This window comes from Eleutherodactylus coqui, chromosome 2, assembly GCF_035609145.1.
Source record: "Eleutherodactylus coqui strain aEleCoq1 chromosome 2, aEleCoq1.hap1, whole genome shotgun sequence".
Lineage (NCBI taxonomy): Eukaryota > Metazoa > Chordata > Amphibia > Anura > Eleutherodactylidae > Eleutherodactylus > Eleutherodactylus coqui.
In genome coordinates, this window is record NC_089838.1 from 27,908,564 (window position 1) to 27,934,547 (window position 25,984).

The 25,984-nt window shown below is 43.3% G+C and overlaps 1 protein-coding gene and 1 long non-coding RNA gene across 3 annotated transcripts in view; one reads left to right on the forward strand and one right to left on the reverse strand.

Annotated features, from left to right (window-relative positions):
- VWF (von Willebrand factor) overlaps positions 1–25,984 on the forward strand; it is a 167,834-nt gene that overhangs the window by 93,364 nt on the left and 48,486 nt on the right. The window contains exons 25-36 of the mRNA XM_066590522.1: positions 2–158; positions 1,278–1,436; positions 5,941–6,076; positions 8,090–9,429; positions 10,101–10,220; positions 10,345–10,488; positions 11,399–11,542; positions 12,201–12,365; positions 12,620–12,663; positions 14,414–14,591; positions 17,386–17,606; positions 24,585–24,774. Coding sequence (XP_066446619.1) covers positions 2–158; positions 1,278–1,436; positions 5,941–6,076; positions 8,090–9,429; positions 10,101–10,220; positions 10,345–10,488; positions 11,399–11,542; positions 12,201–12,365; positions 12,620–12,663; positions 14,414–14,591; positions 17,386–17,606; positions 24,585–24,774 — 2,998 coding nt within the window. The remainder of the gene's footprint in view (position 1; positions 159–1,277; positions 1,437–5,940; positions 6,077–8,089; positions 9,430–10,100; positions 10,221–10,344; positions 10,489–11,398; positions 11,543–12,200; positions 12,366–12,619; positions 12,664–14,413; positions 14,592–17,385; positions 17,607–24,584; positions 24,775–25,984) is intronic.
- Positions 1–25,984, reverse strand: part of LOC136611202 (uncharacterized) — a 124,238-nt gene that overhangs the window by 13,274 nt on the left and 84,980 nt on the right. Inside the window, exon 3 of one of the 2 annotated variants that reach the window (XR_010790232.1) lies at positions 11,147–12,371. The exons of the other annotated variant lie outside the window; for it this stretch is intronic. This is a non-coding gene — a long non-coding RNA (uncharacterized lncRNA). Of the gene's footprint in view, positions 1–11,146; positions 12,372–25,984 lie in introns of those variants that run through there. 2 annotated transcript variants of the gene reach the window in all.

Below are 25,984 nucleotides of genomic sequence, written 5' to 3' on the forward strand. Positions count from 1 at the left end.
GGTAGATGCAGTGCGCTACCATGATGTCTGCACCCATGATACATGCATCTGTGAATCCATCGGGGACTGCGCATGCTTCTGCGACTCCATAGCAGCCTATGCCCATGCATGCGCTCAGCAAGGAGTTCATGTACAATGGAGGTCATCCCATTTTTGTCGTAAGTAAAACTAAAGGCTCATTTAATATGATCCACAGGATTTGATCTGTATACATGTACGCAGAATGGCTACTTTAATAGCGACACCAGCCCTTTCATGGTCGGAGCTTCCCTTGTGGGCTTTTCTCGTGTAACCCTGTCAAAAAGTATACAGAGAATGGTGTGATGGAGGAAAAACATCTAGCAAAAGGGGATCCTGTGAATGTAAACAATGCATTGACAAAAGGGGTCAGAGGAGGATGTCAAGAATTGTTCACAGTCAATCAAATTGTGGCTGATTACAATGCTGGTGTTTCAACTAATGTGTCCGAATGCACAACTCATCTTTCCTTAGCACAAATGGGCTATAAAAGCAGGCAACCAGTTCCAGAACCATTGCTGTCTAAGCGAAATGGAGAGGCGAAACTCCAAAACTGAGCAAAAGAGCCAAAAACTGAGCAGTAGAAAATCATCACCAGGTCAAATGAATCCAGATTTCTCTTGCACCATGCTGATGGGAGCGAGCAGTCTGAATCGATGACCCCTTCCTGCCCTTTGTCCAGAGCATGTCATTACCTCCATTTAATTTGTGGCAACTATAAGTAGCTTCCTGTCCACATGGGCCAATATCCCGGCAGAACAACTTCAGCGCCCCGTACAGTCTATGCCATGATGAATTGCTGCCACTGTGAGGCCAAAGGAGCACAAACGCACTGCTACCCTGTTTCCCCCAAAATAAGACAGTGTCTTATATTAATTTTTGTTCAAAAAGGTTTAACTTTTTTACATGTATAGCTGCCTGGACACTAATTAAATTGACTTTTTTAATTAACTGTTAGCAGGGCTTAATTTTGTAGCAATTCTTATATTTCAAGCATCCTCAAAAAGCCTAAAAAATCATGTTGTGTCCTGAAAAATTCTGGAAAATGATGCTATGTCTTATTTTCAGGGTATGTCTTATTTTCAGGGAAACAGGGTATACGGGTGTCTCTAATAAAGTGACCATTCAGTGTATATGACACTTATTCCGTAGGTCATTTACAAGGATATGCGGCTCAGACTCCCTAGTGATGGATCGTTGTATGTATCTGACTTCTGGTATTTCTGCCGCTAACACTTACTTGTATCTTCTGAGTACAGCACAGAGTTGTGAAGAGAAGAACGTGAAGGAGCTGGACTATGTGTGTGAATGGAGATACAACACCTGCGCACCGGCTTGTCCAGTGACCTGCCAACACCCCGAAACCACCAACTGTCCTCTTAAATGTGTGGAAGGCTGTCATGCACATTGTCCTCCTGGTGAGTTATCTGATAGAGTATGCCTTTAAAATATTATGGGATGCCATGCATCTTATACGTATGGCCTGCTTAACAATGAAGACACATAGCTCTGCCGAAGAGCTGAGAACAAAAACATATAACGATAGATTTTTGTCTTAACCCCTTAACGCCACAGGACATAAGTTTACGTCCTGGGCACATGGTACTTAACGCGACAGCATGTAAACTCACGTCCTATGAATGGTTTGGGCTTAGAAGTTAGCCCACGCCATCCTGCCATGGGAGCCAGCTGTGACTGACAGGTGGCCTCCTGCTGCAACTGTTGGGATCGGTGAGAACACCGATCCCCGCTGTTGACCCCTTACATGCCACGATCAATGCAGATCATGGCATGTAGAGGGAACGTGCTCCGTCTATGACATTATTCACCATCTGCTATGCAATCGTAGAAAGCAGATGGGTTGCAATGGAAATGCCAGGAAATGACGTCCAGACCCGCTATGGCCTGTGATCGCTATTGCATCGGTGGTGAGAGAAAGAAGGCCTTGTCTAATTTTAATGAGCTGCCAGCCGGTCACTCTCAGGTGACATCACTAACAATGTACAGCGCGCAACCACATGAATTCAACTGGAAGTGGCGGCTCCGACTTTTTGCGTTTCAGTAAACAGGTGAAATCGTGGGATTACCCCTTTAAGCTGCAAATTTTGCTTAAAATATTAACCCTTTCCAATCCACTGTCTGACGTCTAAAGACATTCTGATTGAAGGCTGTACAGCTTCCGATGTCGGAAGACGTCCGGCAAGGAATTCTTACTGTATATTACTGTCCGCTCTGTTGTTGGGGGGGGGCCTCTCCAGCATGTCCGATACCGCAGTACTGGCTCTAGCCAGCAGGTGGCGCCATTGTATAATGGCAGAAAGAGAAAGCCCCCTAGGAAAACATGAATCCAAAATTGGATTGCAAAAGGTTAATAAACAATTTCATGGTAGCAAAACAAAAATTTGAATAATCCCAAGCCGTCTCAAAACATTATGCAAACTCTGTATTTCGTAGCTATCAGTAACTAATCCACAGAATGGTATGAAATAATTTGTAACAGCCGAGCAGATGGTTATTTAATAGGATGGATAAATACTGTTGGCCGAGACTTCAGAAAACAAATTCCAGCATCTATAAGAATTTGCAAATAACTTTTTATAGGCTGGAGAAGGAATGCTTTTAGTACTTATCTAACATTTCACTTTTTTTAAAATAATTTTTGTTATTAATTTTTATTCGTACAGTGAGAAATGAATAACAAAGATAATAATATACATATGGCTGAATGATACTGCCTATATATCTGCAGGGAATGGGCCCATGGTGCAAACACACTTAGAGGATGCACATTTACAGACATTGCTACTTAGCTTCTCAGGAAGATATACTTCTGACATCTTAATATTTCTAAGCCTGTGAGAAAGCAAGTGCACTATTGAATTACCATATTTTTGGGATTTTAGGTCACACATGACTATAAGATGCACCCAGAGCTTAGACAGCAGAAAACAGGGGAAAATATTTCATACTAATTAAAACCTCCCTGGTAGTCTGAAGGTGTGAGGCAGTTAATGTCACTAACTGTGGTCATCGAGGGTAATTTTTACTAGTTATTGATATATATATATATTTTTTTTTTACTATTTTACCTTATTTTTAATTTTTATGCTACTAAAAATGATCTCTTTTGCTAAGGACTAGAGTTGAGCGAACGTACTCTGCCGAGCTTAATGCTCATTTGAGTATTAGCGTACTCGATGGTGCTCGTTACTCGAATGAGCATCACGCCGTGTTCGACCCCGCCCCAGTTTTTGGCTCCTCCCCGCTGTGACGTGCCTGTTTTGACGAGAGAGAGAGAACAAGAGAGAGAGAGAAGACGAGAGAGAGAGAACGAGAGAGAAGACGAGAGAGAGAGAACGAGAGAGAGAACGAGAGAGAGAACGAGAGAGAGAACGAAAGAGAGAGAACAAGAGAGAACGAGAGAAAGAGAGAACAAGAGAGAACGAGAGAGAGAATGAGAGAGAACATGATAGAGAGAGAAAGAGAGAGAGAGAGAACGAGAGAGAGAGAACAAGAGAAACGAGAGAAAGAGAGAACGAGAGAAAGAGAGAACGAGAGAGAGAGAGAATGAGAGAGAGAGAGAACGAGAGAGAGAATGAGAGAGAACACGATAGAGAGAGAAAGAGAATGAGAGAGAGAGAATGAGAGAGAGAAAGAATGAGAGAGAGAGAATGAGAGAGAGAGAACGAGAGAGAGAGAGAGAACGAGAGAGAGAGAGAACGAGAGAGAGAGAGAGAGAGAGAGAGAACGAGAGAGAGAACCAAGAAAAAAAAAAAGCTCGGGACCCAGCGTCCCACATACAAAATGCTCGAGTCTCCCATTGTAGTCAGTGGGGTTCGTTACTTGAGTAGAGCTCTCGAATTTTATGAAAAGCTCGACTCGAATAATGCGGACCCGAGCATTTGGGTGCTCGCTCATCTCTACTACTAAGGACACTTTCACATGACAGTTTTTGCAATCAGTATTTTGTGAGCCAAAACCAGGAGTGGGTCCAAAATATGGAAGAACTGCAAATCTTTCCCTTTATACTTTCTCTTTACTCCTGGTTTCGGCTCACAAAAAACTGAACACAAAAACTGTCACATGAAAGCGCCCTAAGGGAAGGTTTCCCCAATAGCTAGTACAGAAGCAGTCGCCACAGCAGCAGCCGCTTTACCCCTTGCCCCAAGTATGTCACGATCTCTGCATGCCAGCACTGTAGCTATTTCTCCGGGCCACAAACAGAGTTGGACTGGGCTAATTTGCAGTTTAGCAGTTCTTGATTACTTTCCTAGCTACCTTTCCTTCTCAAAGGCGGCATGTCACATTCTTCCTACCTCTGTTCTCAAAGGCAAGACATCATAACATCTGACCTCCTTCATCCCACTCTTGTCGCTAGCAAGAAAATCACCCCACAGCTATCTCCTCACAGTACCCCACCATCATCTTTACTGATCCTGCACCCTCTCTTCCTCACTGCTCCTATATATGATTTAAGAGCAGACCCTGTGTGCTGGTACCGGGATCTGTTTGGCAGCAGAGCACATGAGTACGCAGGACAGGACTAAAAACGTGCGCCTTTTACTCAAATCCAGAACTGTCCCATTGTAACAGTTATACAAGATAGCTGTATACATCACCGGGTACATGCCCTCCTCCTATTCAGGTCTGACAGCTCTGGGGAAACAGAAGTGAGTGTAAGAGGTAGTGCTGGTATCCTTATGAGCATGATTTTATCATAGTGCCACGTTGCTCCTTTCTGTCACTTTAGCAATTTATACCTCTGATGATCAGACCAGTGCAGTGAGGAGCAGTGAGGAAGAGAGGGTGCAGGATCAGTAAAGATGATGGTGGGGGTACTGTGAGGAGATAGCTGTGGGGTGATTTGTTTTGCAAGATTTGCTCAATTTGATCATTAATGAGCTGGTCAGGGAGGTCTGGCACTGTCAGATCCCCTGACTATGGTGTATAATCGAGACACAGGGACTTTTTAGTTCATTTTTTACTTGCTAAAAAATGTGTGTCTTACATTCAGAAAAATATGGTAACTGTAAAACAAAAAGCTAGAAAATAAGGATCTGTGAAACCAGGATGACTATGGGATTAATGGGACGTTCCAAGGAAAATATTTATGTCTCACTATGAATTGGTTATCTACTAAATGCCTTAGATATGCAGGGGTTCAACCTTTGGTATCAACTCGATTTCTAGAATGAGGGACTCTATTCTTCAGCCCCTTTCCATCCAAATGAGGGGGGAGGAGTTTGCATAGAGCAGCAATCATAGTTGAGATTGTTGTCCAACACATCCGTGATAGTTTAGTTGAGTCCCAATAGCAGACATAGTGCACGATTATAAGAGAAAACTCTGTGTGGACATACAAAGTTAAAAAGTGCTGAAAGACTTCAGCCCTTAAATCAAATAAATTGTAGATGCAGCTGTAGACTGTAATACAGGTTGCAATATTGTATTGATAATACAATGCATTTACAAAGTTGCTCGGCTTTTATATAAATCAATTCTATATGTAAATTGTAAACTGGTGCTGAAATGTGAAAATGAAAACACATGGAAAGCATTGCTTAAGTTTTACTTGTAATACCACACCTAGCCACTAGGTGTGCTGTTACAATTCTACAGTGCCATACTCTAGTCTGCTGCCTACTGGTAGAAATAAAAGGTAATGTTCATCTTTAAATGGCCAAGACAAAAAAAAAATGTATGAATGTTTGTACTGCTCAGTAGTGAAGCAATGATTGCAAATCTCTACAGAAGATTCCCGCAAGCCAGTTTTGTAACAGGAACTGGCAGGATGTATCTTAATTCTTCTCTGTGGATCCCTTTCCTCATAATAACTCTTAGTAGGTCCTATTCAAGGAGTGTCACTTGAATTTATGATGAAGGCTCTATCTTAGTCCTCATGATTATTTTTGTCTCCAACAGGTAAAATCCTGAATGAAGTAAGTGGATCCTGTATTGATCTGCAAGACTGCCCTGTGTGTGTGGTTGAAGGACGGCGCATTCCACATGGAAAGTACATTTTATTGAACCAAGATGATCCTGTGCTTTGCCAACAATGGTATTATCATAATTATTATTATTTTGCTTATTGGGTATCTCATTATAATTACAGTTACTCGATATGATGTTATTTTGGAAAAATATTCCTTTAAACAATTGCCAATTTAAAAAAAACGAGGGGGTTCTATCATGGGAAAACTGCCAGAAGCCAGATCCGTTGTGATCTGTTGAACTTTCAAAGAGCTGTCTATGTTGAGGTAGGTAGGTAAAGTCCCCTGGTACAAGCATCGAGTCATGACTAACCTAGGGTGATGACATTATGACGTTTTCTTGGCAGACTGTTTTTGCAGGGTGGTTTGCCATTGTTTTCCCTAGTCAGCTTTACCCCTCCGCAAGCTGAGTACTCATTTTACCGACCTTGGAAGGATGGAGTGATCGTTGAGCTGGCTACCTGAACCACACAAGGATTGAACCCACAACCTTCAGGTCGAAAGCGAGAGCTTAAGGCCTAAGTCACACTGGCGTTTTTTCCCGCGATTTGCGGATCGCATAACGGATGCGCATCTGCAAATCGCGTGACCGGGTCCGACGATTCGCTGAAAAATCTGCACCTAGCAGCGTTTTCAGCGAAAGGGCCCGATCAAAGGAGCGCTGCCCGCTATCCTCTGCCACAACTGTGGCAGAGGAGAACGATGTTCGCCCATTGAATTCAATGGAGCCGGCAATACAGCCGGCTCCATTGAAAGCAATGGGCTGCCGGCAAGCTCTGTATAAATTTTCGGGGAAGGGCTTAAAAGATAAGCCCTTCCCTGAAAATCATCCTGAAAATGTGTAAAAATAAAAAAAAATGTATACTCACCTTTTTTCTGCAGCCGGAGTTCAGCCGCGTCCGGCCGGCAGTTCTCCTGAACTGCTCTCTGTAGTATTCAACAGGCGGGGATTTAAAATCCCCGGCTGCTGAATGGGCTGCCTCTGGTTGGTCACAGCCCTCACCAATCAGAGGCAGCTCTCACTCACCCATTCATGAATTCATGAATGGGTGAGTGAGTGCTGCCTCTGATTGGCTGAGGGCAGGGACCAATCAGAGGCAGCTATCAGCTGTCATTCAATAGCAAGCGCGTCTGCAGATCGGACCAATAAACGCCCGTGTGACCTAGCCCTAAGACTGCATTTCTACTGTCTTAAAATTCTGCGCCACACGAGGCCCTGTCGACAACTTTATTAATGGCTTGTGCACATAGCTGTGGCACAGACGTGTCTTGTTTGAATCCATACAAGTCTATGAATCCTTAATGTACCGCCACGCTCCTCAGATTTCCTACATAAAGGCCAAGAGTTTTTTTCTCATATAGAGTAAAGCTAGAGTAAAGCTTATCATTTTGCAACATTTTGAGGCATATCACTTTTTGGCAATTTTTAGAAACTGGCAACTGGTCTGTCTTCCATTCTCATCAAGCTTGTTAAGGTTTATTTGTGCATGCAGTGAACTTCATGTATATAATCAATGAAGTCGAAAATGGCATTGAATCCCTGACCCCCACTAATCAGCAAAATGACAGATCGTGTTCAGTGTTTTTCCACACACAGTTCAGCCCCATTCTACTGAAGGATAGGCCTTCAATCTGTAATCCTGTGAAACTCCTTCAAGGAGTTGTCCATTATAGATAATCCCTTTTTGGAACAATGGTCAGCTGATCACATGACTTCCTGCTACTGGAGCCTCCAGCATTCAGCAGGTATCTGTGGGGAATCCAGTAGCAAGTGTTTAATTCTTATGCAGTGCCCCCACAGGAGAAATGTAGTAGTACACAATTCTCACTGAAATTACTGGTCTGGCTGTACATTGCAAGGGCATGTTGGGCCCTCAAGAGTGAGAAATGCTCTTTGTAGCTGCTTTTCACTCTGGCTAATACCTGAAGAGCTGGACCCATCCATTAAATTTGTAAATTTATTTTCTAAACCAAGTGCATATTTAAAAGGGTTTTACAGACTATTTTTATTGATGACCTATCCTCAGACCTATCAATAAAAATTGTCTGAAAAGTTTGACGCGTTTCTTTTCTGTTTTAAGCCATTGTGAAGAGCAAAGTCTAAAGTGCAGCGCATGTGAGGTACACACAGCAACAACAAGTCCACCACCGGTAGAACCAACTCCAGAACCCACGCCCTACGAAGAGGATGAAGGAACAGTTGCACCTGGGACATATAACTGTGAGAAAGCCATGGATCTGGTTTTCCTGGTGGACGGTTCATCAAAACTCTCCCCAACCCAATTCGAGATTGTAAAAGAATTTATTGTCAGTATTATGGAAAAAATACGTATCTCTCAAAAAAGAATCCGAGTCTCTGTCATCCAATACAATTCTACACACACGCCTAAATTATTTAGTCTAAATGAGAGACGGAAACTCTCTGACTTAGTTGCCAAAGTAAAAAATATGAAATACATGGGAAGTCCGACATCTTCTGCGGCTGAGGCGCTTAAATATACAAATTCATACGTGTTTGATCTAGCTAAGAGAGAAAATGCACCCAAAATGGTTTTATTACTGACAGCCTCCAAAAGTTCAAAGAGCTTAACAAGTATAAGACTTGGGATAAAAAAACGTAAAGTCACTCTAATTCCTGTTGGGATAGGTCCTTACGTTGACATGGGTGACATCGAATTCATTGAAAAGCAATCACCCATGAACAAACCATTCATTGTGCCCAACATTGAGGACTTGATGGCCCGCAAGGATGAAATAATTGACTATTTATGTGGCTTAGTACCGGAACCAACCCAAGGTTCACCCTCTAAATCTCAAACAGAGCCTTCAAGAGAGATTACCACAACCACCGCAGAACCTACCACTACGCCAGCCCAAGTCCCCAAATCTCCAGATAGAGAATTCACTTTTGCATTTGAAGGGACTGTCAACATTGAGAAGGTCAAGATCTTCCTTGAAGATTTGATTCAGAGAATGGATATCGGTGAAGAAATTATTCATATCACCATAATACAGTATTCTTTCAATATAATTGTTGAATACACCTATACAGGGAAACTACGTAAACAGGACACTATCAAACAGATTCGAGAAATTAAATACAGAGGCGGAAATGCCACCAACACCGGAGAAGCTCTTCGATACATCAGTGAACACACATGGAGGAAAGGCTTTCAAAGTAGTCCTCAAAATCCTCACTTGGTATATATGATCCAAGAAAATCCACCAACTGATGTAATAAGAAAAGAAGAAAACATAAATGTATTTCCCATATCAGTTGGTACAAATGCCCCCATAAAAGAGTTGGATATTTTTGGGCATCAGAGAGTTTTTAAAAATTATGACCAACTGTCCAGTATAACAGAGGAGATTATCACAGGTTGTTGTTCTAGAATCAACGAGCCAACACTTATGCCTATAGGTATGTATCTATCATGCAATTGTTATGGTATCCTATTGTATTTGCTCATAAATACATGTTAAATAGGTTGCCTCATGCCAATGGCATACACAAAATTGATGGGGCCCCATAGCAAAAACTTGATGGGCCCTCCCAATATGATGTCTGGTTTTGAACCCCATGTCTGAAGGTCATGGTACGTCTTTCCTGTCCCATGCCCTTTAGCATGACCCTTAGGGCAGTTCCCCACCTTGTTTGCTAGCAATGTAGTTTTTCTTTGAAGGAAGGTCCTGATTCTACATATATGTCTTCACTACCTAGTAGCAAAAGGGATGGTGCAATCGGAGCTGGGGCCTCCTCTCTCCAAGGGCTCCACAGCAGTTGCATGGTCTGTCACCGTTGTCCATATGTCCAATTATGGTATATGAATGTCATAGAGAGGGGACCTCCCTGACTCGGGATCCCTTCTATTACCCAAACAATAGAGACATTCATGAAGATAAAGAGCATCTCTAAGTTTGGTAGACCAAGCCAACTATGTTTTACAAGGCGAGGCATTTACTTGAATGGCTGGGATGTGGGTAACCATTCATTATGAAAAGTCATTGGACTATATTTATTTCTTTTAGTGTTACATTCTATATAAAGGCTGATTTTTTTTTCTATTTTGCTGTTTTTCTTTCCTTTACAAGTACCGTGCTTGAAACAGCTGGATATAATCTTCATACTGGACAGCAGTTCGAATATCAAAGAATCAGAATTCGAGTATATGAAAACCTTTGTGAAGAATTTCATTAAAAAGGCACACATTGGTGAGAATGCAAATGTAACTGTTTTCTATCTGTCTCAGTCTATCTATCTATGTAACAGTGTCTGTCTGTCTGTCTAGTTAGCTAGCTATTTATCTATCATTTTATCATTCTTTTTTATATAAAGGTCCTGATGCAACTCAAGTGGCCGTCCTTCAATACGGCTGGGCACCTACCATGGAGGTTGCATGGACAGACCCTCAAGAAAAGATAAGTCTTCTTAAAGCAGTTGACAACATGCAGAAAATGGGAGAAGGATCAGGCAAAATCGGTAAATTGTATACAGTTTATTTACATATACATATGTACACACAAAGATGAAGATCAGAGATGCCTCACTATATCAGGCGTAATAGGCCTATCAGTAGGTACTAGAGATGAGCGCGTATACTCGCTAAGGCACATTACTCGAGCGAGTAGTGCCTTAGCCGAGTATCTCCCCACTCGTCTCTTAAGATTTGGGGGCCGGCAGCGGGCGGGGAGCGGCGGGGGAGAGCGGGGAGGAACGGAGGGGAGATCTCTCTCTCCCTCTTTCCCCCCGCTTCCCGCCGCAACTCACCTGTCACCCGCGCCAGCCCCCGAATCTTTAGAGGCGAGCAGGGAGATACTCGGCTAAGGCACTACTCGCTCGAGTAATGTGCCTTAGCGAGTATACGCGCTCATCTCTAGTAGGTACCCATTGCGGTACTTAAACATTTAGCATCTATATATACAGTACTTGAGTAATAGGCAGCTTTATGGAAAACGTTAGTAATATTTTTGAAGGCTGTATAAGTTTGTGCACCCTAGCAATAGTCTAAAGACGAGCGTGGGGAGGTGGCCAAGTTCTAGAAGTAAACCATTGGGAGTGGTAGAAAGCTTTTTCAGATTTCCTCTTCTCTCGACATTGCCTATGTAGTCCCTTAAATTAACTTTATAGAGGTCTGTCTTCTTAGTAGGCTAAGCTGTATATAGCTGTTATGTTTAGTCCTTGCTCAGTATTCACACCAGCCTACATGGCCTATGAACAGCAAAATGGCTAACCCCATTCTTCTCATGTATGTATCAACAATTGTTTCCGTTATTCCAAATCTGAGCATTCCCATTTTAGCTGTTCATAAGTGACCTGTCGTAGCTATCAACTCAAGATCAAGTCTTGAAATATATTTGTTTACTTTTTCTTTTTCCCCCTTTTATTACAGGAGAAGCACTGGATTTTGCAGTCCGAAGCGCCATGTCAGAAATACATGGAGCAAGACCTCTGTCTTCTAAGACAGCAGTGGTGATTGTAGCAGACAAGTCCTCAGATCAAGTGGATTATGCAGCCACCTTTGCAACGGCAAACCGTAATATTACCTTGATTATAATACTGGGATTGTCCACCAAGAACATTTTATTAAAGAGGATCCAGTTATTTAATAGTGTTTTCCCACATCAGACTTCTTATGACATAGCTACCTTGAGATAGAGCCCCAAGGTCGGAAATAACCGAGTGCCCTGCACTATGCTGTTTTCATGACTCTCATAGAAGTCAATGGAAGTTACGCAAATAATGTAGCAACGTGAGCTATGCAGTTTCCATAACTCGAGTGCCGTGGAAACAACATAGCTCGCTGTCCATGCAATTTCCATTGACTTCTATAGAGTTACGGAAACAATGTAGCTCATCCAGACTTGTCTGTTTCTGGCCACCTCATAATCAGCCATGTTTGGCCAAGATGGGAACACTCTATGACATTTCTTATATTTAAGGAGTCACTATACAGTAAATTACAATAGACACTATGGGAAATTCATTATTACATTTGTACCAATTATAGATCCACGTATAACTATGCTTCTTATGACAGTTAGGTGGCTATATATGTAGTGCCTTTATAAGAAGCTCATCATACAAATTACATATTGCCTTATGAATCTTACATTCTTGGCTACTGGTTTGTGAGATGTACACCTTGAATTTTTTTTATATTCAAATAACACATTTTTCCATTCGGATTTCAGTGGTATCCGTTTTTCCAATCGGCGTTGGATCCAGGTATGATGATGATGAGCTGGTGAAACTTGCTGGGCCATCAGGTAGTCACAAGATCACAAAAGTGCAACTTTTTGAAGATTTGCCAACCATGCTTCTCCTACGTGATGACTTCATCAACAAGCTTTGCACTGGTAAATCTAATTAGGAATTAACAATAACAATAATTAACAATAACTGTGTCACTATTAGACCATGCAAGCACAGACACAATTGGTTTAACGATATATATCTGTCTCGACAATTGACCAGGTCAGACCTCTCCTTGTCATGTATAGTATATTAAATAAAGTACTAGCATTACATTACCTTTTTTTATGTCTCCTGTCATTTTCCTATGTGATTGTAAAGCTGATTATACAGTTTCCTGGTTGATTCTCTCTTTCAGATTTTGTAAAAGTTTGCATTGATGAGGATGGCAATCAGAGAAAGGTAACTATGGTTAATTTCCATTACTTACAACTAATTATAAATTATTATATATTACAGCTATTTGCCTGTGTACTCGAGTATACTCTAGGTAAAAAAAACCCTCCATACTCACCTCCCAGACGGCGTCTGTTACTGTGCGACAAGCTGCTTGAATTCTCACCGCTGTCATCCCCGCCGTCCTCTCTGCTTGGCTCTGTCAGTGCTGTGTAAGTAAGCGCTGTGATGGGATTGAACGCCAACCAATCACAGCTGGCGCTCGATCCAATCACAAAGCTTACTTACACAGCACTGACTGCAGGGGATTTGAAAACTGAGCAGGGAGATGACAGCGGGGAAAATTCTAAAGCAGCTTGATTGGCTGTGAAGGATTGAGCACCGGCTGTGATTGGCTGACGCTCGATCCAATCACAGCTCTTACTTACAAAGCGCTGACGGCGGGGAATGACAGAGCCGAGCAAAGAGTACTGCAGGAGATGACAGCAGAGAGAACTCAAGCAGCCTGCTGCACCGCTGCTGGAGACACAGATGCCGGCTGGGAGGTGAGTATGGAGGGGTTTTTTTTTAAGCCTTCCCTGACTCGAGTATAAGCCGAGGGGGGCTTTTTTAGCACAAAAAAATGTGCTGAAAAACTAGGCTTATACTCGAGTATATACAGTACTTTCGCCTGCCCTACCTTCTCAAATCTACAATGGAATACATCCACGACCACTTCATCCCTGACGGACATGGACCGTAGATGCGCACCCTACAGCTAATTTGTCAAGAACATGGTCATCCTCATTACTTTCCCCTACTTGACACTTTAGCACCCACATGTTGGCAGTCCACCTAGAATTAGGAGCTGAGGAAATCCTTGTGATTGTTCACAGCAAGAGAAACCACATGGCCTAATGGAGAAAATCCTTTACAAGTCCAAACATACAATCTAGTAGACTATAGGTGGGAATGCAACTTTTTATGATGGTGATGGCCTACACATTCTTAAACTCCTGCCATGAGAATAAAGAGGCTTTGCCCCACCCCTGATTACACTCTGCTGAGTATACTACTACAGGATAAGGAGATTCTAAAGGCCTCATGCACGTGGAATCCCTGCATCTCTGTGGTAGGGAGTCGTAGGGACTCCACATGGGGACATATGATGCTTCTTACAGTGCTGAATTAAAATAGCTCTCCTCAAAACTGAAGAAAACAATCTTGTACAAGTCAAACCAAAGACCTCAACAATAAGAAGAAACACTCACTCTTTCTTTTGGAGGAGTCTCTAACTTTGGCAGATGTGAGTTATTTTTTTTCCTTTCGGAGGAGAGCTATTTTACATATTTTTCCCATGGAGCACTGCCTGAAGTACAGTAAGTCTGCATACATTGCTGTATCACGTCAAAGAGAATGGGTATCACAGTAGAGGTGCTGTATTATTAAATTATTCACCCCTACAACCAATGCTTTTAAGGTAAAATAGCTCCATAATTGGATTTGTGTAGGGGGCCTAACAGCAAAATGCTATATGAGATTGAAGGCATAGGAAGGTCCAGTATGGATCTATAGATGTCTATGTGCATTCTATTTCAGCTTGGTACAACTCAGAGGTTGAGCCATCATATGATCCCACCATTTACATTAATGTCTAATTAGCTTATTTCTAAAACTATGCCATTCCCCATTTAGCTCTGTGTTAGATTTACCCCATAAGCCCACTCACTTGAATGCTTACTGTTCTTGGCCATATAACATATGTCTTTGCCTTTAGACTGGGGATACATGGACACTACAAGATGCATGTCATATAGTCACATGTCTGGATGGTGGCATAACCAAACTAAGTAACCTTGGAGTAGACTGTTCGAAGATACCACGACCAATCTGTGACAACGATCTACCTGCCATAAAGCTTAAAGAGAGATGTGGATGTCGATGGGTGTGCCCTTGTAAGTGTGATCTTCATATTTCATTCTTTGAGTAAGCCATTTCTTAAGGAAACACTCCATAAAAAAAGTGAAACAATAGCTGTTATACCAAATTTATGGTCAATTATCAGTTTGTTATTGGTTGAGTATGTTGACATATCTAATACAAAAAGTGACAACCAAAATGGCTGCATTTCCAGTTGAATTTTGCTGCTGCTCTAACTTAGTCTAAGCTCCTGGAAACTACCACTCCAGTGTGTCCTCTAAGATGGCACAGGACAGGTTTACATTCTGCAACAATGGAGACATAGGTCTGCTTTGGAGTTGTGTGCCCTAAATGGTAGGAGATTTTTAGTCAAGACTATTTTCAAACTTGCTTTATTTTTTATTTTAGTTCCACTGGAGCAATTTAAAAAAAATGCTAATAAAAATGGACATACCCTTTAAGGGAGATTTTATTGTTTTGTATTCAGCCCTTACATGTCCCATTCAAGTCTAGCTTCTTGACCCCTCCATGGTGTGTAGGTGCTAATCTGGAAGAGACGTCACACTGAGACCAATGCAATCACCATGCAGAATTTAGGGGAACCCCATACTTCTGGAAGAAAGGAAATGGACCTTTGCAGTGGGAAATGTTTATTCTTAAGAAGCTTTAAAAAATGGATACTGTTCTCTACAGTATATTATTAGTCTACGTATCCGCCTGTGTGATAAAGGTTATCTTTAGAGATTACCAGTGAGTACCAAGGTGTACAGATCCCCACTTACAACCCTCAATATTTGCCCATGCGCTTTGTTTTTGCGTTGAGACATTATCAGCAAAAAGATTGAAAAGCAATTAAAGGCAAAATAAATTAAGGCAAATAATGAACAAAATTAACCCCACAGTATGAAACCGTGTATAAGAGAAATTGTCTTTGTTGCCTGTAGTAACCAATCACTGCGCAGGTTTGATTTCTCATATTACTCTTACAAAAAAGGAGCACTGTGGTTGGTTGCTAGGGGTAACATTTTTTTTTCCTTTTAGATAATCTCATAAATGGGCCCCAATGTATTTCAAGAAAATATCTAAATTGCAAATGGTAAAATCAGATTTTATAGTAATAGTTATGCTTCTGACATGCAGGGGTGTAGCTTTAAGGAGCAGCGAGTTAGTATTTGCACCAGGGCTTTACAGGGGCACCTAAAAGCCCCTCTGCCCCATAAAATATACCAGCATTATAAGTGGCACAAGGTAGATCTGGGGGCTCTGTTACAAATTTTGCATTGGGACCCAGGAGCTACAAGGTTACTCCTCTGATAATGGTTCACAAATTACTATCAGTGTGTTCCGTGCATTATATATGTAGCCCGGATTACTCACAGATGCTTCATTTTATTTCCTGTCTTTAGTATATAAGAAAAAAAACAGACAATAGATAATAGCAAATACGAGTATAATTCAAAAATTGGGTCCTAAATGTAACGAGCAAAGAAACGAACCCCTCTACTGTTACAGGGTCTTCCATTGTATGTCTACTTGCATCCATCCTTAATGGTGACCGTTGCCCTTTGGAAGCTCTAGAAACTGGACCCCTGATGATTGGGTCACAATTGAGGGAGCTGCCATACTAATTTGTAAAAGTTGATTCTGCTCAAGTGACATGGGCTACAGAGAAACCTCATCTACATATACCCCATACGTATGGGGTAAATGTATCGCATCAATTACAGTCACAGTGCCCCATAAACTACAGTCATAGTATTCCATATAGTACACAAAGACCCCATAAACTACAGTCATAGTATTCCATCTAGTACACAAAGACCCCATAAACTACAGTCATAGTGCCTTATAAAGTGAAGCTACAGTGTCCTACAACTTACAGTCATAGTGCCTTATAAAGTACAGTCAGAATATCCAATAAAGTACAGTCATAGAGGTCCATGAAGTGCAGTCATAGTGCCCCACAAACTACAGTCATTGTACTTTATAAGGTACAACAAGACTCCATAAAGTACAGGCCCCATAGAATGCAGTCATAAAGCCTCATAAAGCCACATAAAGTGCAATCATAATCACTCATGAAGTGCAGTCATAGTCCCAGTAAAGTACAGTCATAGTGGCCCATAAACTGCAGCTGGAATACCCTTTAGACTACTGTCATACAGCCTTATAAAATACTGTCATAGTGCTCCCTAAAATGCCAGTCACTGTATATATGACATACTACCGTGTTTCCCCAAAAATAAGACAATGTCTTATATTAATTTTTGTTCAAAAAGGTTTAACTTTTTTACATGTATAGCTGCCCGGACACTATTTAAACTGACTTTTTAAATTAACTGTTAGCAGGGCTTAATTTTAGAGTAGGGCTTATTTTTCAAGCATCCACAAAAAGCCTGAAAAATCATTTTGCATCCTCAAAAATTCTGGAAAATCATGCTATGTCTTATTTTCAGGGTATGTCTTATTTTCAGGGAAACAGGGTAGCTGTTGCATCTTGCCTTTTTCCCTTCAGGCTTCCAATGACTGGCTTTGTTCGGAGTATTAGTATATATAACAGTATTGAAGCCCCCTCTGATATTATATTTTGACATGATCAATACTACCCCAGAATTCCCTAATTTATCGTACCTTTGATCCAATGACACCTTCCCTTTTCCTGTGCGGCACCTGGTTATATTCATTGAAGGCATTTTGGAGACCAGTGAGTCCACGGTCATTTTTGGATTGCTGGCACCAGCTGCTTTATTATCTTCCCCATTGTGGTGGCTACATACGGAGTGCCGCTGGTCTCTCTATCGTGTACTTACCTTCCCTTTTCCTTGCCAGGTATATGTAAGGGAAGCTCCAGCCGACATATTGTTACCTTCGATGGACTTAATTTTAAACTTCTCGGTAACTGCTCCTACGTGTTGTTCAATGACAAGAAGAACAACCTGGAAGTCATCCTGCAGAATGGTGAATGTGGGTCATCAAATGGTCAGACCTGCATGGAGTCAGTGAGCGTGAAGTACAATGGGGACACTGCGACGCTCTCATACAATATGCAGGTAAATGAACATCCCTTCTGTGTTCTCTAGGAAAATCTAATGTTCATAAAGACTATACTCTGCAAATCCCTCACTTAGGACCTCCATCTATGAGCTGAAATGGAGAATAGCTCTTGTGAAAACAGAAACTAGACATTTACTGAACTTTTGGTAACAGGTTACAGCCAGTCTTTACCACAGCCAACAGCCTAATCAGAGTGACTTACTTTAGGTGGTCCCTGTTTCTCTCCCTTATTTTCACTGGCCTGTATCCCCTCACAGTAGCACATGTACTTTATCCAAGTCTTGGGGTACACTTCGGGTCCAGTCCAGGAGTGCTTTAGGCTGCCTCTTCACGGCCGTGACAAAATATCGCTAATGATATTCCGCCAAGGGGGAGAAGGGGGAGCACTGACGGGCCTCCATGATGAGCTTAACTAATAGCGATTTTAATCCAGCAAGCGGAGAATCGCTATGAGGCCCCATGTCCACGGCAAAAATAGGGATGCATTGGAAACCCACAGGTAGTTAAATACCTGCGGATGTCATTTTCCCCTTGAGGCATGGATTGCGGCTGCAGGGAAACACCCACGGCATGCTCCATTTTAGTGCAGGTCTCCCGCGGGGACGGCTCACGCAGGCCTCCATTGAAGCCTATGGAAGCCGTCCAGATCCACGGAACACCCGTACCTGAATTCCTGCTCTCCGGCGCGGGAGCGCGGGAGCGCGGGAGAGCAGGAGTTAAAAAAAAATGGAGTGCCCGGTGCATGCGCGCAGCACACTGCCGGCCTGCCGAGCACATCCGCCGGGCCAAAGAAAGAAGATCCAGCCGCGACGGAGGGCAGGTCCGCAGCATCCGGACAGGTGAGTAAATTCTTCTTTTTAGCCTCATGTCCGCGGGAAAGGAGGGACCCGCTGCGAGATTCTGCATGAAGAATCCGCGGCGGGCCTGATTTTCCCTGTGGACATGAGGCCTGATTCTCCACGCGTGGATGTCAGGCTGTGCTTTCCATAGTTAGCCCATGGAAAGTTTTTCATAGTGTGATCCGTGGGCGGTTTATCGCCGCGGATCATGCTATGACTATCACTCGTGGGCAGGCAGCCTTACTCCTGCTGGTCTCCACATGCAAAGGCTAAGGCTCCCTTCAGAGCTGGCAATAATCCTGCAGTTTTTAGGTGCTGTATGCTGCATCAGCAGAGTTGGAACAGATAAGTCACTTCACACTCTACTCTGCTCCTGCTCCACACTGTCTTTATTCTGGAACAGGAAGAGAAGAATCTTATATTACTTCCCCTTCCAGAAGCTTTTGTATCTTCTGGCTAAAACCTCTCCTCTGTCAATCATGGCTAAGGTAACACAAAGGGGCTGATTAACAGTAGGGGATCTTTGTGACAGCTGTCAGGTGCTTAAGCACTCAACAGTTGTCCTGTGTAAAGTCCCCCATAGATGTGAATATTTTCCCTTTAATTCCAGTGGTCTGAGCTCTGTTGTTCTGATACAAAGTTCCAAGTCTCCTGCATAGACATACTGTAGGGGAAAATTTACCATTTCTTATGCCAGCCTCAAACCAAAGCACATTGGAGTAAAATGCACCAAGTTGATTAAGCTGCATGCCTCATAAGAAACTTGATGCATTGATGCATCTCTGGCTGTCTGTGTGCCAAAGATTGAAATCTATATTTGCTCTATAGTTTACATCAGTTTCTGGTGTAAATTATAGTAAAGCTGTTGGACTAATGTTGGCCCAGGCCCTTCCACCTAACCATGCCTACTTTTGAAAAGCGTCAAAACACATAAAAAGCTGTGAATTTCAATGCAATGGTAGCATGTGCTTAAATTAGCGATTTTTGTACTCCTGAAAACTGTCATAAATATTTTTTAAAAATCCCCATGTAGAGTAAAATTTTAGGCATAAATGATAGTAAATTTGTTGAAAAGATGGTGGCCCCACATAATCACGCCCACTTTCATCATTAACATAAGTAGAATATAGATTGCATCAAAATGTGAGACATTTTTACTCTTGGAAAACTGCTTTAAATGATTCACTCCAGTTCTCTGGAGTAAACTGTGGATGATGATCTATCCTCAGGATAGATATCAGTAGTTGATTATAGGGGTCTAGCGCTTGGGATCCCTACTGATCAGCTGATTGAAGAGGCGGTGGTACTCAGGCACCTGATGTCACATTTATCTGTCACATGGTCTGAGAGCAGCTCAGTCCCATTCAAGTGAATAGGATTGAGCTGCAATTAGAGATGAGCGAGTATACTCACTAAGGCACATTACTCGAGCGAGTAGTGCCTTAGCCGACTATCTCCCCGCTCGTCTCTAAAGATTCGGGGGCCGGCGGGGGGCGAGGAGCGGCGGGGGAGAACAGGGAGGAACGGAGGAGAGATCTCTCTCTCCCTCTCTCCCCCCCCCACTCCCCGCCGCAACTCACCTGTCGCCCGCGCCGGCCCCCGAATCTTTAGAGACGAGCGGGGAGATACTCGGCTAAGGCACTACTCGCTCGAGTAATGTGCCTTAGCGAGTATACTTGCTCATCTCTAGCTGCAATACCAGGATAGTCGCTATGCAGTGTGCGGCGGTCTGCCTGGTATAGACTAAAGTCATGGTGGCTCTCACTTTAGCACGGCTGTCACTTTAATCAACTGATCGACGGGGATCCTGAGGATAGGTCATCAATAGTTTAGTGCCAGAAAACCCCTTTAATACATTTGTCCTACAAACTAATTAAAACCTGACTTCCTGCAGTCACCATTAGGTGGAGTCTACATTGAATTCAGCGTATACACAGTATGCAGTAAGCTCCTCCTAGTGGTGACTTCAGGCAGTTGGTATTTTATCATTTAGCTTTATGCCTTTTCAGAGGATTTGGAGCCCTGTATTCAAAGAAAGGGAATCTAATGGATGTAAAAACACATTAATGCAGAATATTTGACCCATTTCTATAAAGAGCGGTGCTCTAATATTAGTGTCTTTCCATGAATTATTATATTGAGAGTTTCTTGCTGAATGATAAATCTCCTTGGAGGCTCCCTAGTCACAGCACCCAATATAACATCATTCTTGCTGACTTCTCCCCGACCTCTGGCAGGATGACTGCAGTGTGTGAGTAATCTCCAGTGAACAATGATGCACAGTGAAAAACATCCCAAACAGCTAGAACATAACTGCTTAGAAAGTGCTAAGGAAAACATTGCTTTACAACTGCAGCCGAGATTAAATGGATTATTGCCAGTTCCTACAAGTCCTCGTACTCTTACATGACTTACTTTACAAATATGCTTTGCTTCGGCTTTATATCGTTGGTGGTTTAAGCTTGCAGTGTTATTGATGTTACATTTTTTCGAGATTTCTAGCACAAGTTGTGATTTCAGTGGGGGAGGGGAAGTATTACAAAACTAGAACTCCCAGCAAGCCTTTGCAGGTACCAGGGTATGCTGGGAGTTGTAGTTTTACAGCGGCTGGGGACCTACTGGTTATAGATAGTGCCATAGTGACATTATAGTCATGGCATGTTGGGTGTTGGAGTTAGGGTTGCCAACTTTTTCACAAAAAAATACCAGCCAAGATCAAATGGGCATGGGCGTGACTTACGTTATTCCACTAGGATCCTCCCCCAAAATATTTCTAAGGCAATTTATATAATGACAGGTTCAGTTATCGTACAGCAGCTCGGCTCTAGGACACCTCTAAATCATGCAGTGATTATAGTGCAGTTACCTCCAGTGATTACAGGTGGCGTCTTTTCCAGACCTGGCCATTTTAATTTTTCTTTTCCATCTCAGCCCAGACCACCATGAAGATTTCTTGCAGTCATAACTCATCTCTACACACTTTCTCTGTCCAACTGCTACTCCCAAATAAACCTCTCAGTACCCCACCTCAAAGTTATAATGCCACCTCTGTGGCCATGCAAAGTAATATTGTGCCCCCTCTGTGTTCCCAAGAAAAGGGGTTTTCCAGGCAATTGTTATTGAAGACCTATCCTCAGGATAGGTGATCAACAGCTGATCGTCTGGGGTCCGCCGCTTGTGACCTCTGCCGATCAGCTGTTTGGGTACCTGCAGTCAGTGCAACAGCACACAGGGTATGGAGCAGAAGCAGATGGCTTTGACCCCTGTGTAGTGGCTGCTGCTGGTAAGTGCAGGTACAGCTCCCATTAAAATAAGTGACAGCTGCGCCTGAAATTACAAGCGCTGGCCACTACACAGGTCAGAGCTATCTGCTTCCGCTCCATATCCTGCATTATAGTGCTGACAGCGGGCGCCTGAACAGCTGAATTGTCAGAGTCTCGAGTGATGGACCCCAGCCGATTAACTATTGATGACCTATGCTGAGGATAGGTCATCAATAAAATTTGCCTGGAAAACCCATTTCAGTAATAATGTCCCCATCTGTGGCCCGAATTATGTAATAGAGTCCAACTCTGCAGCCCTGTGTATGTAATAGAGACCTGTCTGTGGTAAAACCCCGGTAGCGGGAGGATCCTCTCGCTATGTCGCATACAGCTGCGGAAGCCGTGTTGTATTGTCCTGAACACACTGTACTCAGCGGGGGAGCAGTCGGATTATGCTGTGAATGCGGCAGTGCAGAATCTGGCATCCAACAGCTCTATGCAACATTGCAAGAGGATCCTCCTGCTACCCGGGTTTTGCAAAGGCAAGTGGGGATGCAGGAAGCAGGGCCGGCACTGCCACCCGGCTGTAGAACTAAATATTTTTTACAGCCAATTAGCATTACCGGTAAAAAATGAATACTGGCACCAGGCTTTACAAGTAATTACCGGCCAAACCAGTGGTTCAACGGCTGGGTGGCAACCCTAGTTATCGTTTTGCAACAGCTATAGGGGCTCACGTAGGAGAGCTCTGTCATAGAAACACATTTTACAGCAGCAGCTTATCAGGCCATATTGGGAGTTGTAGTTCCGCAACAGCTGGTGAGATACCGGTTGGGGACCACTCTTAGACCTCTTACACACGTCCGACAGCCAATCATAGTGAATTTGGAGCTGTGTTCCTGTGATTTTGTAGCATGAATGATGCTTTTTTTAAATGAGAAATCGCACATCGCTTTGCTGCTGCCAGCGATAAAATCACACAATGTTAGTGCAAGACAGAGAAGCCCTACCCCTAAAATAAGCCCTAGCTGGACTGCCTGAAAAAAAGGGAATAGTTACCTAAAATTCTTGGTCCAGGTCCTCCCGCTGCTCTCCGAAGTTCCCCCGGGCATCCTGCAATCCTCGTTAGCACACGGAAGATCACTTCCTGGTTGCGGTATTCAAAAATCCTGCCTCCAGGAAGCGATGGCTCTGATTGGTTCATCCAGCGCGACTCAGCTAATCACTGCAGCGCTCGATGGACCAATGCGAGACTGTGATTGGTTTATTCAGCTCTGCATTGATTGGCTGAGCAGAGTTTAAAGAACCAATCATTTTGTGGAGGTGGGATTTATAAATTGGCCAATCAATGCCACGGCTCAGCCTATTTATAAATCCTGCCTCCACAGCGTTAGTCAGGGCATGCTGGGAGTTGTAGTTTAGTAACTGCTGTACAATCACATGTTGGAGACCCCTGTCACGGAGGAATATCCTTTTCTGCAGGATGTTGGAGCCGCAGGTCATCAGTGCAGCTAGGAAGCTACTGGTTGAGGACCTGTATCACAGAGACACTTCATCTTCTGTAGGCTGTCAGGGCAGGGCTGTAACTTATCAAAGCTTGCTGGGAGTTGTGGCTTCACAGCTGCTGGGGAATTACAATTGTTAGGTTAGGTGAACACTAGAGTAAAAAAGGTCAACAGAGGTGTTTTTGCACTCGAGCACTGCTTTTTCCGAGTAAGTGACTACTCGGAAGAAAAGATTCGGGGGGCGCCGGGGGTGAGCGGGGGGTTGCAGAGGGGAGTGGGGGGGGGGGGGGGGGGAGAGAGCTCCCCCCTGTTCCCCACTGCGGGGCGGGGTGGGTGAGTGGGGCTTTAAATATAAGCGCTACCCCAAAAATAAGCCCTAACTGTATAAAAAAGAAAAATTATACATTGCCTAGAAGCGCTGTACAGGGCTCCACTGCAGCTTCTCCCCGGTCCGTGGCATTATTCTCCATCTCTTCTGGCAGGGAATTGAAAAATCCCCACCTCTTGGAAGCGCTGCCTCTGATTGACTGACGCTTAGCCAATCAGAGCCAGTGCTCTATGAATAGTTGTGATTGGTTCATCAAGCACTGGCAGTGATTGGCTAAGCGTTAGCCAATTAGAGGCAGTGCTTCCAGAAGGCGGGAATCTTTAAATCCCTGGCTAGAAGAGATGAAGAATAGTGCTGGGGACCCGGGGAGAAGATGTGACTGGGATAACAGCGCTTCTAAGGTGATGTATACTTTTTAAAATTTTTTAATTTATGGCTTTGACAGTAGCATCTCCTACTGTCAAAGTTGCATCGCACCACACAAAAATCGCATTTTCGAGCAATGTGATGCAACAGAGAGGAAGGCTCCATAGGGACACACGGGCTACAAAACCTTGCGTGTCACGTACATATCACGGGACCCGCAAGGTTTTTGTGTCTGGATGTCACACACTCCAAAACATCGCATGTGTGAATTAACCCATTGGAAAGCATGGGCTGAACGAAGACGTGCTTTGTCGTATTGTTGCAATGCGACAAAATCGCATGATTTTGTTGCCCGTGTGAACGAGGCCTTAATGACAGAGGAAGCTAACGATGAAATAAACCTTGAAAGAGTGTCTTCACTGAAATGGATTCCTGCCATATCCACCTATATATAAATAGGGTAAAGGGGTAATTAAAATGGATAATACTTATTCATCTTCATTTTTGTGTGGGAACATGGAAATGACAACCTCTCCGAGTTCCACATCAGTATCATCTGCCTTCATCGTCCCATAACCCTAAAGGGAAGGAAGGCTAGTAAGACTTCAGTGGTTTACAAAAACTAAGAACATGTATCACCAGCTTACTATATGTTCTGCTGCACCACTCTTAGGTCTCTGTCAATGGGGAACAGGTCCAGGTGCCTTACAATAACACCTTTGAAATGGACGTCTTTGGAGCCATCATGCATAACATCAAAATTCCTGAGCTGGGATTTGTTCTTTCATTCACACCAATAAACAATGAATTTATACTTGAGTTCATCCCACATAGTTTCTCGTCAAAGACATCAGGACTTTGTGGTAAGTTACCGTAAGTTACTGTATTTGCTAAAAATGTTGCTTTCAAAAAATTTCACTGGTGCTCCAATGGGATATCTGCTCATTGTTTTCTGAAAACTTAACCAGGAGCAATTGTGCCCATTAAGTGCCAATCAAGAGGTTCAAAGAGGTAATACCAGCCTAAGGGCTCCCACCCACTGGCAATATTTTCTTTCTTGCGCTGCGAGAGCCCGAGAAAAATCTCGCATCACAGAGCAAGAAAGAGGCCAGTATAGAATCGGCATATCGCAAATGGTTTCAATGGGGCTAGCGATAGCAGCGCTAGCCCCATTGAAAGCATAGGGAGAATGCGCGGACTTCTGCCACAGCTGTGACAGCTGTAACAGCTGTGGCAGGAGTTTCCTTCATCCCCGTGGGGACCGCGGGGATGAAGGAATCCTCTGCCACAGCTGTCACTGCTGCCGATCCCATTGAAATCAATGGTTTAAGCAAGCCCTGCAGAATGATTATCGGGGAAGGGCTTGAAATATAAGCCCTTCCCCAATAATCATCAATAAGTGTGAAAAAAAAAATAAAAAATTATACTCACCTGTCCTGCTCTCAGCCACGTCTTCCTCCTAGCTCCCCGGCACTGCTACTGAGCTCTTTCAGGAGTCGGGGATTTAAAAATCCCCGCCTCCTGAAAGGGCTGTGCAGATTGGCTGAGGGCTCAGCCAATAGTAGCTACTGCTTAGCTATTGGCTGAGCGCTCAGCCAATGAGACATTGCCCTTAGCTATTCATTCATGAATAGCTATATGTTAGCTATTCATGAATGAATAGCTAAGAACTATGTGTGATTGGCTGAGCGCTCAGCCAATAGCTAAGCAGTAGAAAGAGAAAATAGGCAGCAGAGTCCAAATCTTCAGGTGCAATAAAAAACTTGTATTTTGATCAGAACATCACATCATCATAAGACACAGCGACGTTTCGACCGTTACATAGATGGTCTTTGTCAATAGCTAAGCAGTAGCTGCTATTGGCTGAGCCCTCAGCCAATCTGCACAGCCCTTTCAGGAGGCGGAGATTTTTAAATCCCCGACTGCTGAAAGAGCTCAGAAGCAGTGCCGGGGAGCCAGCAGGAGGACGCGGCTGAGAGCAGGACAGGTGAGTATAATTTTTATCTTTTTTCCACACTTATTGATGATTATTGGGGAAGGGCTTATATTTCAAGCCCTTCCCCGATAATCATT